An 18,726-nucleotide genomic window follows, 5' to 3' on the forward strand; every position below is an offset into this window, starting at 1 on the left:
TGAAGGACAGCAAAAAGAGGAATTTAGAGTGAAATACAAGAAGACACTTAGCCACGAGTGGGACGTTGATGATTGATTTCATTGATCAATTGATTGGACTCTCTACATATCTACGTAAATTTTAAAGTAAGATATTTTATTGTTTATAGTATATTATTAAAAGGTGGTTATGTCTGTTTAATTAGCATTATTAATCACAAGCCTTACTCTTTGTCTCTCATAAAGTATTATTGGCGGAGACGGACTATATGTAATCTGAACCTTTCCCCCCCCCCCTTATTTATTAATTTTTTTTTGCGGAATCCCACGTTTTAGGCTATGGAGATTCCGATTCTGAAAAAAAAATTGTTTGAAAAATTTCAATCCACCCCCACCACCACCAAGCAGGCTATTTACATGATAGAAATAACAGCCAAATCTTACAAAACTAGTGTTAGGGTTAGGGTTTGAGTTAGGGTTAGGTTTACCCTGTGGATCTATATAAAAACCGGGGGGGGGGGATCGAAATTTTGAAATTGAGATTTTTGAAAATTTTTTTTCAGAATCAGAATCTCCATGGCCTAAAACGTGGGACTCCGTAAAAAAAACAAAAAAAATAAAGGGGGAAAGGTTCAGATTACATATAGTCCATCTGGACCATATTATTTACACTACACGCGTGGAATCCTTAAATGTCTAATAAAAATAGACATGTCTTATGCTTATAAAATATAACATATTAGGTTGTCAAGAAAGTTCTTGCGGAATTTTTAATTTTGGTTTTAAATGATGTATTTTCAAATTAATTTTCCTTAAATTACTTTGATTTTATATATCATTTTAAAGCCCAACTTTCGCCCTATCTAATCGTGTTACTCTTTTTCTTTTTGAATAATTAGGCCATTTTTTCCGGAACGTTGAATACAACATGGACAAAAAGCAAATTCGCACAATTTTCTTATTCCAGTTCAAGCTAGGCCGAAAAGCTTCTGAAACAGCTCGCGATATCAACGATGCGTTTGGCCCAGGAACCACTAATGAACGTACAGCGCAATGGTGGTTCAAGAAATTTCGTAGCGGTGACGAGAGTCTTGAAGATGACAAGCGTAGTGGTCGGCCATCGGATATTGACAACGATAAACTAAGAGCCTTAGTCGAAGCTAATCCACGTACAACTGTTCGAGAGCTTGCTTCTGAATTAGACGTAACGTATACGACAATTTCCAACCATTTGAAAGAGATTGGAAAAACAAGAATACTTGAGAAATGACAAAAGTGTGTTGATTCTGATGGTGTTTATTTCAATTAATAAAGTTTTGTTTGAGACGAGATATGTGCATCTGAATTTAAAGGTTAAAAACCGCAAGAACTTTCTTGACAACCTAATAAAATGGTAATTAACTCAGTTTAATTAATCTTCGTAATCACATATATAAAATGCTGCATTCACTACTCTTGGCTCGCTATCATTCAGCATAGCTGTTCATACACATGCCCCGTACAATCTGCCATTCACTCTGAGAGAAAGGCCATTTGTTGCCAACTGGGGTATTATGTCTCTGAAATAGTGCGATAGGTGTACAACAACATGTAGTAAACAAATATGAAAAGGAAAATGCGCACTGGCGAATGGGGGAGGGGGAGAAGACTCAGGAAATTCACATCGGGAATGTTCCGAGTCCTCTCACCACTTCCCCTTTGTGGAGGCAAAGTGGCTGAGTTCCTTTTGAGTATTGGGCCGCACAGAGGTGCAGTAGCTGAGTTCCATTCTCCCAGGCCTCATGGAGGTGAGGTGGCTGAGTTCCTTTCAGGTGTCAGGCTTCGTGGAGGCAAAGTGACCGAGCTCCTTTTAGAGTGTTGGGCCTCATGGAGGCAATGACCAACACCTTTGGCATTGTGTCATGCTTGAGAAGAAGAACCATCAAGCCAAGCAAAATTGTGATCGTGGCAGATACGGGTGTCATGCAAATGGCACCCATACCAGTGGCATGTAAGAGCACCCATTACACTCTTGGAGTGGTTGGCATTCGGAAGGGCATTCAGCCATAGAAAATCATGCCAAATCAGACTGGATCCTAGTGCAGCATGCTAGCCCAGTCAAACCGTCCAACCCATGCCAGCATGGACAATGGACATTAAATGATGATGATGGTGACACAAGATTCTGTGATGTAAATTTTAATAAATTAAAAAGTTCAGTTAAATGACTATTTCTACAGTTTATCTCTATAGAAATGTTCCAAATTTTCCACTGTTGAATCTGTATTTTCTAAGTAGCCTCTATACCTTACACTGTTGTTTCTTTATTATTTCAGGATATCAGATGACATTGGCATAACAGACGATACATTCTCAGTATTTATCGTTATTTAAAGACCAAACGAATATCCTATACACAGCACACACATAAAACTGATTCAGTAAATCTGTGGTAGAATATTTGTTCTGAGGTTATTAGCAATATTTCAGTACATCACTGGTTGCTATGTTCACAAGATGAATCTGGATTAATCCTACGGAGATATAAATGTACAAAAGCATTGTTAGACAAGAGTAACACAGAACATGAATGTAGCAGTTAGAAATATCCATAAGAAGTAAGCTGCAAGATCAAAAACAAGAAATGTATATGGTGATTTGAGAAGAAAAACTATGGAAATAAATGAGAAACTCGAGGAATTGATTTTTCCTGAAGAGAGAAGGAAATTATCATATGATTGTGAGATCTGTCAAAAGTCATTCTCTCAAAAATGTAACCTCACTATGCACCAACGTATACCTACAGGAGAGAGGCCATATTGCAGTGATGTCTGTGGTAAATCATTCTCTCAGATTGATCTAACTTCTCACAAATGTATTCATACAGGAGAGAAGCCATTTCATTGTGATTTCTGCCAGAAGTCATTCTCTCGAAAAGCTAACCTGATTACACACATACGTATTCATACAGGAGAGAAGCCATATCACTGTGAAACATGTGGTAAATCTTTCTCTCTTAGCAGTAACTTAACAATACATGTACGTATTCACACAGGAGAGAAGCCATATGTCTGTGATTTCTGTGGTAAATCATTCTCTGCAAGTAATGACTTAACTACACACAAACGTATTCATACAGGAGAGAAGCCATTTCAGTGTGATATCTGTGGTAAATCATTCTCTCAAAGTTTTGCCTTAACTAAACACAAATATATTCATACAGGGAACAAGCCCTTTCACTGTGGTATTTGTAGGAAGTCATTCTCAGTTAGTAGTCTTTTTGATAAACACAAATGTATTCATACAGGAAAGAAACCATATCGGTGTGATATTTGTGGTAAATCATTCTCTCAAGCTTCTGTCTTAACTAAACACAAACGTATTCATACAATTGAGGATCCATTTACCTGTGATATCTGTGGTAAATCATTTTCTGGAAGTAGTGTGTTAACTAGACACAAACGTATTCATACAGGAGAGAAGCCTTATCATTGTGATATTTGTGGTAAATCATTCTCTGTAAATAGTTCATTGATTAAACATAAACTTATTCATACAGGAGAGAAGCCATATTTGTGTGATATCTGTGGTAAATCATTCTCTCGGAATAGCAACTTAAATACACATATACGAATTCATAAAGTAGTGTAACTATATCAATAAAAAAAGTCATGACAACAACCATTTAAAACTCCTAAAGTTTGGGTTGCCCTGTGTGTTTTAGCCACTGCAATAAGTAATCCACTCATTGTGGCTCCCTTCTTAGGCTGTCATTTACAGTTGGTGGAAATTCCCTGACACCAACCCCTTCAGTTGCCTCTTACTGCTTTGGGGGATATGGTTTACTGTCAAATTTCCTCTGAAAGACAAAATACAAATAGTCATCAATAACTAAATGTATTACAGAGGAATGGAGATACAGCAGTGTGTGATAACAGCCTTCCAACATCATCATCATCATCGTTTAGCATCCGCTTTCCATGCTAGCATGGGTTGGACGGTTTGACTGGGGACTGGTGAGCCAGATGGCTGCACCAGGCTCAAATCTGATCTGGCAGAGTTTCTACAGCTGGATGCCCTTCTTAACGCCAACCACTCCGAGAGTGTAGTGGGTGCTTTTACGTGCCACCGGCATGAGGGCCAGTCAGGCGGCACTGGCAATGGCCACGCTCAAATGGTGTTTTTATGTGTCACCTGCACAGGAGCCAGTCCAGCGGCACTGGCAACACCCTTGCTTGAATATCACTACAACTATATGTACATTGTTGAGATACCTCTAATATTTTTAATAAAAGCAAATTCTTGCAGATTTTGAATTTGTTTTGCAATATTTTGACCTGAAACTGTTGAAACCACTATTTCTATGTTGGGCAGAAGTCATAATTAATAAATCCTATAAACACATTGACCAGTTGTTGTTTGTCTATATTTCACTTTTTTTTATTTTTGTATTTTCAAAGTAGTTGATGCTTGTTCGTGGCCCAATCTGTAACTTTCTCAGTGTTCTAGGGGAAAATATATTGTGTAAACATAAAGAACCATCATTTGCTTCAGAAAGAAGAAATGAAATATTGACAACCAACAACTGGTGAAATTGCTTAATGTCTATTTCTGGAAATGATTGATTTATTTTAACATCACAAGTAAATAATTGCATATGTATATATATATATATGTTAAAAAAAATAGTTCATATTTCATGTACGTTCGTATACTTCGTACTTTTTGTTGTACATGTTTCTTGTCGTCCTGTGCCCACATATGCTTACCTATATATATACATATACAAGAATAAGGGCAGGGAATCGTCAATTAATAATAGAATTAATAATTAACAATTTTGCCAAGTAGTTCAGTATGAAAAAACCTTTATCGGTAAAACCATTTATCATCATAAATATACAGGGATTAGCATTGAGTTGCTTCTCCAACATACTGAAAATAGATGTATGTACATATATGTATGTATATGTACTTACTATTATGTATTAATATGTATTATTCATGTAGTTATTTATATACCTTGAGAAGGGAAGGAGCGTTGGAAAAATGCCTTGTGCTTATTTGTTGCAACTGTTTACTTTTCAAATGAAGCCGAGGTCAGCTTTGCCATTCATCTCACCTAGGTTGGGGGTCGTACCAATTTAATGGTGGGATTGAAGGCTCTATAGAACACCACTCTCCTGAAATTTTGCCGTCCTCATATCTAAACCAGAAACAATTTATACAGGTTAAGACATAGCACGGGCTTTCCGTTTGGGGCGAGTCTCCTCCTGTCTGTCATTTAATTTTGTCCTCTTCGCATCACTAACGTAGCTGATGGGAGGGGACTGTAGTGACGGTACCTTTAATGGGGTACCATTTTTAGGCAATATGTGTTTTTTTGTGGGGTCTGGGGACGGCAAACGGAAGGGTCTCCCCGGGTGGCACACACTCTAGCTACACTAGCGCTTCGCATTCCAACAAAAATCACCATATTACAAATGTTATCGACAATTAAAAGAAACACTTCTAATATTTCGAAATAGTAAAAAGGGAAACAACTCGATGTTTCTAGATTTAGTAACACGTGATACTGACAAAGAGGAAGTGACATCATTGATTGTGTACGAAGAACTGACGTTTTATGACTAATGATTAAAGAGTGTTAAAAGGTGACAAGAAACAAGGTGGAAACTTGGAAAGACTGGAACCAGAATTCAAGAATTTAGAGCGAAATAAAACTAACAAGACCTTTACCTAGCACTGGGCCATTAACGATTGATTGGCTAAAGTTGTCGAACATGTAGGAATCAGACGGGACCACATGCTGGACGCCTCGTCTACATGAATTCTAAAATAAGGTATTTTTTTGTTTATAATCTTATCTATAAAAGTAATTAGTGTTAATTGTTCAGTGTACGTTCGTTTAAAAAAAAACGTAAAGGGACATAACTAAATACACCAAAGTATGTTATCTGTTACTTTACTCACACTTCGTAGAGGCGCAATGGCCCAGTGGTTAGGGCAGCGGAGGATCGCGGTTTCGATTCCCAGACCGGGCGTTGTGAGTGTTTATTGAGTGAAAACTCCTAAAGTCTCACGAGGCTCCGGCAGGGGATGGTGGCGAACCCTGCTGTACTCTTTCACCACAACTTTCTCTCACTCTTACTTCCTGTTTCTGTTGTGCCTGTAATTCAAAGGGTCAGCCTTGTCACACTATAATCACGCTGAATATCCCCGAGAACTACGTTAAGGGTACACTTGTCTGTGGAGTGCTCAGCCACTTGCACGTTAATTTCACGAGCAGGCTGTTCCGTTGATTGGATCAACTGGAACCCTCGACGTCGTAACCAATAGTTACGATGATATATATACGTGGGAGAGAGATGAATGTTATTGTCCTGGACACTAAACTCAGCTTGCGAAGACCTGTTGGGGCAAGTGAGATCGAAACTGAACCAAATTCGATGACTGGCATCCGTGCCAGTGGAGCGCTAACAGCACCATCCGAGCGGTCTCGCTTCTGTGCCGGTGGCACATAAAAAGCACCATTTGAGCGCGATCGTTTCCAGCTTCGCCTTACTGGCACTTATGCCGGTGGCATGTGAACAAAACATTTGACTGACTCCTGTGCAGGTGGCACATAAAAACACCATTTGAGCGTGGCCGTTGCCAGTACCACCAGACTGGCCCTCATGCCGGTGGCACTTAAAAAGCACCCACTACACTCTCGGAGTGGTTGGCGTTAGGAAGGGCATCCAGCTGTAGAAGCTCTGCCAGATCAGATTGGAGTCTGGTGTAGCCATCTGGTTCGCCGGTCCCCAGTCAAATCATCCAACCCATGCCAGCATGGAAAGCGGACGTTAAATGATGATGATGATGATTACACAGTGTGAAGGTGTAGCTGTAGTTTACAAATATGTAAGCCCCAGTTTCAATGATGCAAATTTTAATAAATTAAAAAGTTCAGTTGTTCAGGTAAATGCTTATTTCTACAATTTATCTCAATAGATATGTTGTAAATTTTCCACTGTTCAATCTGTATTTTTTAAGAAGCTTTTATATCTTGCCCTGTTTGTTTTATACTTGCTCTGTTTGTTTATTTCAGGATCTCAGATGACGTTGGCATAACAGAAGATACATTCTCAATATTTACAATTTTTTAAAGACCAAAGGAATATGTTATACACAGCACATGTATAAAACTGGTTCTCTAAATCTGTGTTAGAATTACTGTGCAATATTTGCTTTGAACTGAGATTATTAGCAAAATTCCTGTAAATCACTGACAGGAATATATTACAAAATAATTTTGTGTTAATTAAACTGGGATATGGTTTAATTAACACAAAGGAACATTGGACAGAAATGCAGCAGGCAAAGTGTGTCTTAAGAATAAACTATGAAAATAAAATCTAGAAACAATATACGTATGTTGTGATTTGAGCAGGATAATAATGGAAAAAAGCGAAAAACTTAAGGCCTTGATTTTTTCTGAAGGCATGATAAAAGAGAAAAGTAAATTGTCATATGACTGTGATGTCTGTAATAAGTCATTCTTTCAGAAAAGTTACCTGAATACTCACAAACGTATTCATTCAGGGGAGAAGCCATATTGTTGTTATATCTGTGGTAAATCATTCTCTGCAAGTATTGACTTAACAAGGCACATACGTATTCATACAGGTGAGAAGCCATATCACTGTGATGTCTGTGGTCAGTCATTCTCTCAAAGTGCTGTCTTAACTACTCACAAACGTGTTCATACAGGAGAGAAGCCATATCATTGTAATATATGTCGTAAATCATTCTCTCGAAGTTATCATTTAACTACACACAAACGTATTCATACAGGAGAAAAGCCATATTGCTGTGATATCTGTGGTAAATCGTTCTCTCAAAGTAGTGGCTTAACTATACACATACGTATTCATACAGGAGAGAAGCCATTTCACTGTGACATCTGTGGTAAATCATTCTCTTTAAGTAGTCACTTGACTGAACACAAAAATATTCATACAGGGGAGAAGCAATATCTCTGTGACGTCTGTGGTAAATCATTTTCTGTAAGTAGTGAGTTAACTAGACACAACCGTACTCATACAGGAGAGAAGCCATTTCTTTGTAGTATTTGTGATAAATCATTCTGCAGAAGTAGTGACTTTACTAAACACAAACGTATACATTCAGGAGAAAAACCATTTCACTGTGATGTCTGTGGTAAAACATTCTCTCAGAGTAATAGCTTAATAAAACACAAACATATTCATACAGGAGAGAAGCCATATCACTGTGATATCTGTGGCAAATCTTTCTCTCAAAGTAGTAACCTAAAATGTCACCAACGTATTCATACTGGAGAAAAGCCATATCACTGTGAGATCTGTGATAAATCATTCTCTGTGAGTAGTGACTTAACTAAACACAAACGTATTCATACAGGAGAAAAGCCATATCACTGTGACATCTGTGATAAATCATTCTCTGAAAGTTGTAAGTTAACTAGACACAAACGTATTCATACAGGAGAGAAGCCATATCTCTGATGTATGCAATGAACCATTCTCTCAAATTAGTGACTCAATTAAACACATGTATTCAAACACGAAACAAGTCACATCACTGTAACATCTGTGATAAATCATTTTCTGGAGGCTGTCAGTTAACTAAACATGTATCTATTCATATTGAAGTGTAATTGTATCAATATGAAAATTCATAACAATAACAGCCAATATTTTAAGTTATGATAGCTTTGTTGGTTTTAGCCTTACCAAGAACTAAGCTATTCATAGTAGCTGCCTTTTTCAGGCTGTCTTTTACATCTGTTCAACTTTTTCTGATGCCAACCCTTTTAGTTACCTCTCACAACATGCAGGGACATGGTTCACTACTAAAATTCCGATATGAAAAATGACCTGCAAAACACCCATCGATAACAGTCAATGTATTCAAACAGGAAAGGCAACACAACAGTGTGTGGTAATGCCTCCTAACACTACAGTTTATAATATCACTACAACTCTATCTACATTGGTGAGATAACTTACCTCTGTGATATTCTTAATAAAAGTAATTTCTTCCAGGTTTTGATCTGAAACTGTGTCGAATCCAATATTATCATATTTGGGACTTTAAGTGCCAATACACGAAACTCTCATAATTTGAGTCACTCTGTTACTTCTGTTAGATATTAATAAAAATATACATCTACTCATATTTTGAGTTCTATTTGTTCTGTTTGCACTAGCATTGACGCATGCGTACGAACAACCATGCTACATGGCAGTGAAACATGGGCTGTAACTGCTGAGGACATACGTAAGCTCGCAAGGAATGAAGCCAGTATGCTCCGTTGGATGTGTAATGTCAATGTGAATACCCGTCAGAGTGTAAGTATCTTGAGAGAAAAGCTGAACATTAGAAGCATCAGTTGTGGCGTGCAAGAGAGACGATTGCGCTGGTATGGACATGTGGTGAGAATGGAGGAGGATAGCTGCGTGAAAAAGTGCCACACCCTAACAGTTGAGGGAACCCGTGGAAGAGGTAGGCCCAGGAAGACCTGGGCTGAGGTGGTGAGGCAAGACCTTCGTACATTGGGCCTCACCGAGGCGATGACTACGGACCGAGACCTTTGGAAATGGGCTGTGCGTGAGAAGACCCGGCAAGCCAAGTAAGATCGTTGCCAGTGCCCCTGGACTGGTTCTTGTGCGGGTGGCACATGAGATGCACCATTTTGAGCGTGGCCGTTGCCAGTACCGCCTGACTGGCTCCTGTAGGATTTTCGAGCGAGATCGTTGCCAGTGCCCCTGGACTGGCTTGTGCGGGTGGCACATAAAAGACACCATTTCGAGCGTGGCCGTTTTCGTGCGGGTGACACGTAAAAGCACCCACTACACTCTCTGAGTGGTTGGCGTTAGGAAGGGCATCCAGCTGTAGAAACTCTGCCAAATCAGACTGGAGCCTGGTGTTGCCATCCGGTTTCACCAGTCCTCAGTCAAATCGTCCAACCCATGCTAGCATGGAAAGCGGACGTTAAACGATGATGATGATGATATATATATATATATATATATATATATATATATATACTTCTTGGTATGCTGAGAGAAATATTTCCTTCAAAAAGAAAAATTATGTATATTCAGTTTGGAATGTAGCAGAGTACAACATAGAACTTGTTCACTCTTAGAATCACCAAATAGCCGGTAGTAATATGATATACTTCCAAGTCTAGATTTGGGCATTTGTCGCATGTGAAAGTAACAGGTAAACCGGTACTTAATCGAATTCCTGCATATATGAAGAACTATGTTATGTGGAAACGTGTGTAGTGATTAAAAAATAACTATCCAACCGTACTTCTTGTTGACTATGTCTTATTCAATTATACACACACACACACACACACACACACACACACACATATATATATCAATTTCATCTACTAATTACTTCAGTCCACTGGAGGGATAAAAGTAGAATGAGGTATTTTTGCCTCTTGGCAGAATTAGCTGTAAGATATTATCCCAATTTCTTTTGCTATATGTTATATATTTTAATAATTACTGATATTTTTATATTTTATATATTATATATGTAAAGCATAATATGTTATACATGTATGTATATTGTTATAATTGTCCTTTTAGTAAATAAATAAATTGACATAATATAATGTCTAAAAGTTGATGAATACCAGCTATTGATCCCCTCCATTTTCTTATTGGTCTCTCTCTCTATCTCTATCTCTCTCTCTCTCTCTATATATATATATATATATATATAGGCACAGGAATGGCTGTGTGGTGAGTAGCTTGCTATCAACCACATGGTTCCGGGTTCACTCCCACTGTGTATAACCTTGGGCAGTGTCTTCTACTATAGCCTCGGGCTGACCAAAGCCTTGTGAGTAGATTTGGTAGATGGACACTCTGTTTGTGTGTGTGTTTTTGTGTGACTGTATTTGTTCTCCAACTATTGCTTGACAATGCTGGTGTGTTTACGTCTCTGTAACTTAGCGGCTCGGCAAAAGTGACCGATAGAATAAGTACTCGGCTTACAAAGAATAATCGATTTGTTCAACTAGGCGGTGCTCCAGCATGGCCGCAGTCAAATGACTGAAACAAGTAAAAGAAGAAAGGAATGTGTGTATGTGACCCTCTTCGGTCATGACTGACCATGGGATTGCACCTAGAAAGTTACCTTTCCAGGCACAAGTCCAGGTAAGGTTGTTTATGGAAGACCAGCAGGTGTCCATGCATACCAACCTCCCCTCTCCACGCCACTGATGTGTTCCAAGGGAAAGGCAAAGGCTGATATGGCTTGGCACCAGTGACGTCACAACTCATTTCTACAGTTGAGTGAATATATATATATATATATATATATATATATATATATACTAAAAATGGGGAAGGCCAGTTTATGGGATTACCTTAGGTTTCCCGTCCATAAAGAATTTAGCGTTATGGCTTATATATAACGGTAGACAGACAGATAGATAGATAGATAGATAGACAGACAGACAGGTAGGTAGATAGATAACCCATAGATGTTATTGAGTTACGTACATATATAGCAATACATGGACATATCTCAGCTTACGTTGTTTCGAGTTACGTAATTTCCAGCTTTACGTCTTTTTTTTTTTTTTTAAAGAAAACAAATGAAAAAGTTAGCCTCAACTTCAGTCGATTTTTATATCCGTCTCAGAAAACATACTTAGAAGCAAAAAACAGTACAAATCCCGCCCCTCCCCTCGAATATACATGTGAAACCACATATTATTAAAATACATGTGAAGCCATATATTATATTAAAACAGACAAAAAGTAATGAACTTTATTAATTTCTTTTTTCTTTTTGTTTCGCATCTCACGTGGATTTTCGAATTGTCGACGTAAGTTAAAGCGCACCGATATCGAAAGAAAGGCCGCAACGCGAGCTGGCTGCCGTAAGTAGGGCATGTAGAAGAAACACGCATGCGCACTAGACAAAGTTCCGTTTCCATCTTAAAAGATTGTCAGGTACTTGGGTTCGTCTTAATTAACTTTTAATTCAGTTTTTAAAACTTACGATACACGCTTATAAGACATTTCTCAACTGTCACACACGCCTGTAACCTTCATAAAACATTTCCGTAAGTATTAAGCAATGAAAAATATTTACTCTTTTTAATACTGTTCAGTTTTGGACGTGTCGATGCTGTGTGCCTCTTCTATTTTTATGAATGAATCTGCATTAGCACCGAGATGTCTGTGATTTGTGCAGGATTTGGTTGCTATTTCTGGCAGTGGAAGCTACCTTCTACACTCTCAATCGTTTCCTCTCGGTAATCAGGAATCGATTCCTGATTACCTCGCGGAACCCAATTTCAAAGTACCCCTGCACTGTTTCGTTGCAACTCCTCTATGATTTGGCTAGAATGGGAAATTGCAACGTTTGCAACTTCGTGACACGTCAATAGCGTTAAAATGTTTGCAACATTCAAGGATATAACTACAGATATATTACCGACCCCTGCAACTTTGTTGTCTCATAACTTACAGAAGAATGGATACTTTTTAACGAAATCTTCAACAAATAATCGCGTAGATTCTGTAGATTAAATGTATGTAAAGATTTGTTGGAAAAAAAATTTTCGGAGCTTCTTCAGAAACGCACCTCTCCAATATCGTTAGGGTTAATTGGAGAAGTGCGTTTCTCAAGAAGTGTCAAATTTTCTGAGGGGTTGGGAGAGGGGAGTTTCGGAAAATTGACACGACCCAACATTTTCCCCCTCATGACATCAGATGGGTAATTTTTAATGAAATTTTACACAAACACCTTTCAAACGCAGATAACGAGTACAAAGAAATTTGCCGACAATATTTTTTGGGAGTCGGGGGTGGGGGAGTTTCGGATCAGACGGCTTACGTAAGTTGGAATTTCTCCGTTTTGACGAGGATTTTTTCCAAGTTTTTTTTTTTTTCAACACAGTCTTCAGGATGGTGGGAGGCATCTTTTCATGAAAAAAATGAAAAATTTTTGATTTGTTTTTCATTCCTGTCAACGGCCACCACCCACCCCTGTCCGAACCGATTTTGGCTAATTTTTTTTTTTTTCACTACTGACTTAAAACCCATGAGAAAGATATTTTTAGTTTTAAAAAAAATTGCTAATAATTTCAGAGGAAAATGTATGATTTAAGGGAGATCTGGCTGTTGTTTCTAGCACAGCTCAAGACCTCCCTCTTCGTTTCTTTCTCACTCTCGCATCTATAGAGGTTTCTCAATATTTTTCTTGCCATAAACACATTTCATGGAATGATAATGCCAAAGTAACACAAAGTCCATTGCTGGGATGTAAGCAAAGAAAAAAAAATGGTAATTTAAATTTTAACTTGCACCCCAACCGAGCGAGGCCGTGTATGTGTGTGTAAGAAAAAACATTCTCTAACAGAAAATTATGCTATCAAAATAAACCATCTTTTACATACCTCTTATTAGAATCTCTCGGGATAAATCCTAGCCGTAATTTTCTCAGCCTCTCCAATATATAAACAGGAACAATCGGTGGAGTTAAAAATAAAATCATAAATTTTCAAACTTTTTTTTTTTTCACAGCATAAATGTGTTTATGGGGGAAAATATTGAAAAACATCAATAAATATTTGAGTGAAAAAAAAACAAAACAAAACAAAACAAGAAAGGTGGTTTTGCGATGTGCTAGAAACAACAGTCAAATCTCAAATTACATAATTTTTTGTCTGAAAAGATCTTTTTTTTTTTTTTTTTTAACCTTAAAGGTTTCTCCCATGTTTTTAAGTGCATAGTGAGAAAAAAAAAAAGAAAGAAAATTTGCCAAATTCAGTCTGAACTGGAGTGGTGGAAACAAAAAAAAAAAATCATAAATTTAAAAAATTTGTTTTTTTCTGCAATGTCAGGCTGTGTGAATTTTCAAAAACTCCTCTCCCCAACCCCTCGGAAGAATTTTTTCCAACAAATCTTTACATACATGTAATCTACAGGATTTAAGTGATTATTTGTTGAAAGTTTCATTAAAAAGTATCTATTTTTCAGGAAGTTACGAGGCAACAAATTCGGGGAGGGTATGCATCAGTAGTTATGCCCATTCAAGATCATAAACTAATCTCAAAATGTGAAAAATAACAAACAGTATTAGATTCATAAAAAAACAGGAGTGGTTGTGTGGTAAGTAGCTAGCTTACCAACTACATGGTTGTGGGTTCAGTCCCATTGCGTGACACCTTGGGCAAGTGTCTTCTACTATAGCCTCGGGCTGACCAAAGCCTTGTGAGTGGATTTGGTAGATAGAAACTGAAAGAAGCCTGTCGTATATATGTATATATATATATATATATATATATATACACAAGTTTATGTATATATTAATATTATCTCAGTTTTAAAAAGACCTTTGACAATGTAAATATGTTAATAGTTACCAGAGGTAGCAAAATTACACTAAAAAACCAAGATATCACAGCCGTTTTATAGGTAGAGATACCAAGTTAAAGTGATACATTTTGAGAAGATATGAATAATAACAATAAATGGACCAAAATGCATATAAATAAAAGTTCCTTTAATTCCTACACATGTTTCAAAATATATGAGAGCTCTTCTACAAAGAAGTAAGAGCTGCTGGAATTCCACATATATTCCTCTTCAGGGAATCAACATATAAAAGCAAGACAAATGCAAAATGATGAGGTAACTTACGAGCTAAGATGTTACATGGCCAAGTCATATATTTATATGTGTATGTTTCTGTTTGTCCCTCCAACATCGCTTGACAACCAATGCCGATGTGTTTACATCCTCCTTAACTCAGCGGTTCGGCAAAAGACACCAATGGAATAAGTACTAGGCTTACAAAGGATAAGTCCTGGGGGGGGGGGGGGGGGGGGTTCGATGTACTCGACTAAAGGCGGTGCTCCAGCATGGCCACAGTCAAATGACTGGTAACACAATATGAAGATGTAGCTGTCAGCCACACACAACATTCTGTGGTGTAAATTTTAATAAATTTAAAAGTTTGGTTTTTCAGGTAAATGTTTATTTCTAAAGTTTATCTCTATAGAAATGCTGTAAATTTTCCACTGTTCAATCTGTATTTTTGAGGCAGCCTCTTTATCTTAGACTGTTGTTTCTTTACTATTTCAGAAAATCAGATGACTCAAGATACATCCTCAATATTTATCATCTTTTAAGACTAAAAGAAAATAAGATACAAAACTGACTTACAACACTGTTTCTATAAATCTTGTAGATTTCTGTGAAATATTTTCTCTGAACTGAGATTATTAACAAAATTTTCATACATCACTGACTGGAGTTTCTATGCCGATTGAACTTGGATAAATTTACAAAAGAATTATTGGACAAAGGTAAAACTGGACTGAAAAAGATTTGTAAGGAATAAAATATAAGAACAAAAACAAGAAAAATAGATTTTGTGATTTGAGAAGTAGAATAATGGAAAAGAGTGAAAAACTTGACTTGATTTTACCAGGAGATGTGATGAAAAAGAGACGAGGAGGGTCATATAAATGTGAAATCTGTGAAAAGTCTTTCTCTCTGGGAAGTAGCTTAAGTAGACACAGACGTCTTCATACTGGTGAGAAGCCATATCGTTGTGATATCTGTGGTAAATCATTCTCTGTTAGTAATAACTTAACAATGCACATACGTATTCATACAGGAGAGAAGCCATATCACTGTCATATCTGTGGCAAATCCTTCTCTCAAAATATTGACTTAAATAAGCACATTCGTATTCATACTGGGGAGAAGCCATATCACTGTGACATCTGTGGTAAATCCTTCTCTCAAAGTACTGTGTTAAATTCACACAAACGTATTCATACTGGGGAGAAACCACATCATTGTGATATCTGTGGTAACTCATTCTCTCGAAATTATCACTTGACTACTCACAAACGTATTCATTCAGGAGAGAAGCCTTATTGTTGTGATATCTGTGGTAAATCATTCTCTGCAAGTAGTAACTTAAATAAACACACGCGTACTCATACAGGAGAGAAGGCATATCATTGTGATATCTGCAGTAAATCGTTCTTTGTAAGTAGTCAGTTAACCAGACACAAACATATTCATGCTGCTGAGAAGCCATTTCACTGTGATGTCTGTGGTAAATCATTCTCTGCAAATAGTGACTTAACTAGACACAAATTTGTTCATACTGGAGTGAAGCCATATCATTGTGATATCTGTGATAAATCATTCTCTGTAAGTAGTTACTTAGTTGAGCACAAAAGTTTTCATACAGGTGACAAGCAATATCTCTGTGATATCTGTGGTAAATCATTTTACAAATTTAGTACGTTAACTAGACACATTCGTTGTCATACAGGGGAGAAGCCATTTCATTGTGATATCTGTGATAAATCATTCTCTGGAAGTAGTGACTTTACGAAGCACAAACGTGTTCATTCTGGAGAGAAGCCGTTTCATTGTGATATCTGTGGTAAATCATTCTCTCAAAGTTATAACTTAACTTGTCACAAACGTATTCACACAGGTGAAAAACCATATCATTGTGATATTTGTAGTAGATCATTCTCTACAACTAGAACCTTAACTTCTCACAAACGTATCCATACAGGTGAAAAGCCGTATGTCTGTGATATCTGTGGTAAATCATTCTCTCGAAGTAGTGACTTAATTGTGCACAAACGTATTCATACAGGGGAGAAACCATATCACTGTGATATCTGTGGTAAATCTTTTTCTGAAAGTCGTAAGTTAAATAAACACGTATCTACCCATATATAAGTACAACTGCATCAATGTCAAAACATAGCAACAAGGGCAACCATTTTAAGCACCATTTAATGTAAGGGTAACCTTGTGCCTTTTAGCCATGCCAGTAACCAATTCACTCAATGTGTCTCCCATTTTCTTGGGCTGTCTTTTACAGCTGTTTGACATTTGTTGATGCCAAACCCTTTACTTGTGTCTTACTGTATGTTGGGATAACGTTTTACTCTAAAAATTCCTCTGATGTAAAATAAAAAAATCAACACATCTATAACCACTGTGTATGTCTTTCCATTGAAAAGGAGATACAGTGGTGTTTCGTAACAGCCTTCCAACTCTGTTTTATCACACTACAACTGTCTCTCTGTTGGTGTAATAACTTACCTCTGATGTTCGTAATAAAAGTAATTTCTTTCAGGCTTTGAGTTTCTTTTGCAAGTATTTTGATTTGAAACTCTGTTGAAACCTATCTTAGTATAAGGAGAGAATATATTCGGAGAACGTAAACATCAATTACTTTGGAATATGCTGGAAAATATAATATATTATATTGTGTGTGTGTTAATGTTTGTTTTTTATGCGTCTGTTCTTCCATGCTTCATCGTCATCATTTAACATCTGTTGTCCATGCTGGCATGGGTTGGATGGCTTGACTGGGTTGGCATGCTGGAAGGCTGGGTTAAATGTATATATTATTGTGGCTTTGTTTTATTGCTGGATCTCCTTCCTGAACTTATGTTTTCCCACTTTTTTAAGGGATCTCATTATTTCATACAACACGAAATGCTCGAAGCAAGTGGGTGAGTTGGTTTTTGCTACAGTTATGTTGGGCTGTTATGGGATGGAGACCAGGGTGTACATGAAGGTTACAGCTTTAGTTCTAGAAATGAAAAGCGAACAAGGCTGCTGGAGTTTTCTGATGCAAAAAACTTGATTCACATTCTGTTCTATTCAATGACGATACACAAGCTATTTAAATGCACTTATTCTCATCATCATCATCATCATCATCATCGTTTAGCATCTGCTTTCCATGCTAGCATGGGTTGGACGATTTGACTGATGAACCAGATGGCTACACTAGCCGCCAATCTGATTTGGCAGAGTTTCTACAGCTGGATGCCCTTCCTAACGCCAACCACTCAGAGAGTGTAGTGGGTCCTTTTACGTCTCACCCGCACGAAGGCCAGTCAGGCGGTACTGGCAACAGCCACGCTCGAAATGGTGTATTTTACGTGCCACCTGCACAGGAGCCAGTCCAGGGGCACTGGCAACGATCTCTATTACAAATAAATAAAAATGTATAGTATTTGCAAAATGTACTTACTGTTATGATAGATGGTATTAAGTAGATGAATATTGAATATTTAAAGAAATCTTTTAAAATTCAAGTCCAATATTCAATTTAATTACTATATAATTTGAAACAAGTTAATTATAATTAACTGGGCTACAAAGAAATAATTATTTCTCTGCAGCCCAGTAGCAAATAATCCATGAACCAGTTGTGGCCTGGTGGTTGTGGACCTCTGATATAAAATACAAAGTTGATAGTTGCTCTCATATACTAGATTACATTGTCTGTCCTCTGTACATTTACGGCTCTATAAGACATTTGTATTTAAGGTTACATATGTTGTTGTTGGCACTCCGTCGTTTATGACGTCAAGGGTTCCAGTTGATCCGATCAACGGAACAGCCTGCTCGTGAAATTAACGTGCAAGTGGCTGAGCACTCCACAGACACGTGTACCCTTAACGTAGTTCTCGGGGATATTCAGCGTGATAAGGCTTACCCTTTGAATTACAGAAACAGGAAGAAAACGTGAGAGAAAGTTGTGGTGGAAGAGTACAGCAGGGTTCGCCACCATCCCCTGCAGGAACCTTGTGGAGCTTTAAACACTCACAACGCCCGGTCTGGGAATCGAAACCGCGATCCTATAAATATATACATAAGAAATCAAATACTGAACTGTTTTGTTTTCAGAATATTTTTATTT

General features: G+C 37.5%; 2 protein-coding genes and 1 long non-coding RNA gene across 3 annotated transcripts; 2 read left to right on the forward strand and 1 right to left on the reverse strand.

Annotated features, from left to right (window-relative positions):
* Window positions 1–2,141: 2,141 nt before the first annotated feature.
* LOC149130699 (uncharacterized) lies at window positions 2,142–5,343 on the reverse strand. The gene is made up of 2 exons (XR_016238858.1): window positions 4,981–5,343; window positions 2,142–2,492 (listed from the first exon to the last, which is right to left on the reverse strand). It is a non-coding gene; the product is annotated as an uncharacterized LOC149130699 (long non-coding RNA).
* Window positions 2,486–4,366, forward strand: LOC149130700 (uncharacterized). The gene has a single exon (XM_089344545.1). It carries the CDS (start codon window positions 2,632–2,634, stop codon window positions 3,607–3,609), a length of 978 nt encoding a protein of 325 aa, XP_089200671.1. The 5' UTR covers window positions 2,486–2,631; the 3' UTR covers window positions 3,610–4,366.
* A 281-nt stretch (window positions 5,344–5,624) lies between the features above and the next one.
* On the forward strand, window positions 5,625–17,145 carry LOC128251082 (uncharacterized). The gene is made up of 4 exons (XM_089344628.1): window positions 5,625–5,801; window positions 7,049–8,478; window positions 8,559–8,632; window positions 15,477–17,145. The coding sequence occupies exons 2-4, from the start codon at window positions 7,398–7,400 to the stop codon at window positions 16,740–16,742; spliced, it is 2,421 nt and encodes an 806-aa protein (XP_089200754.1). The 5' UTR covers window positions 5,625–5,801; window positions 7,049–7,397; the 3' UTR covers window positions 16,743–17,145.
* Window positions 17,146–18,726: the final 1,581 nt, after the last annotated feature.

Source organism: Octopus bimaculoides, chromosome 28, assembly GCF_046866305.1.
Source record: "Octopus bimaculoides isolate indiv1 chromosome 28, ASM4686630v1, whole genome shotgun sequence".
NCBI lineage: Eukaryota > Metazoa > Mollusca > Cephalopoda > Octopoda > Octopodidae > Octopus > Octopus bimaculoides.

Excerpts from the sequence above, each read along its gene's own strand:
- LOC149130700 (XM_089344545.1), top strand. The coding sequence starts at position 2,632 with ATGGAAATAAATGAGAAACTCGAGGAATTGATTTTTCCTGAAGAGAGA.
- LOC128251082 (XM_089344628.1), top strand. The coding sequence starts at position 7,398 with ATGGAAAAAAGCGAAAAACTTAAGGCCTTGATTTTTTCTGAAGGCATG. Across the intron at positions 8,479-8,558 it reads TCATACAGGAGAGAAGCCAT|ATCACTGTAACATCTGTGAT; the intron begins ATCTCTGATGTA and ends GAAACAAGTCAC. Across the intron at positions 8,633-15,476 it reads ATGTATCTATTCATATTGAA|AGACGAGGAGGGTCATATAA; the intron begins GTGTAATTGTAT and ends GTGATGAAAAAG.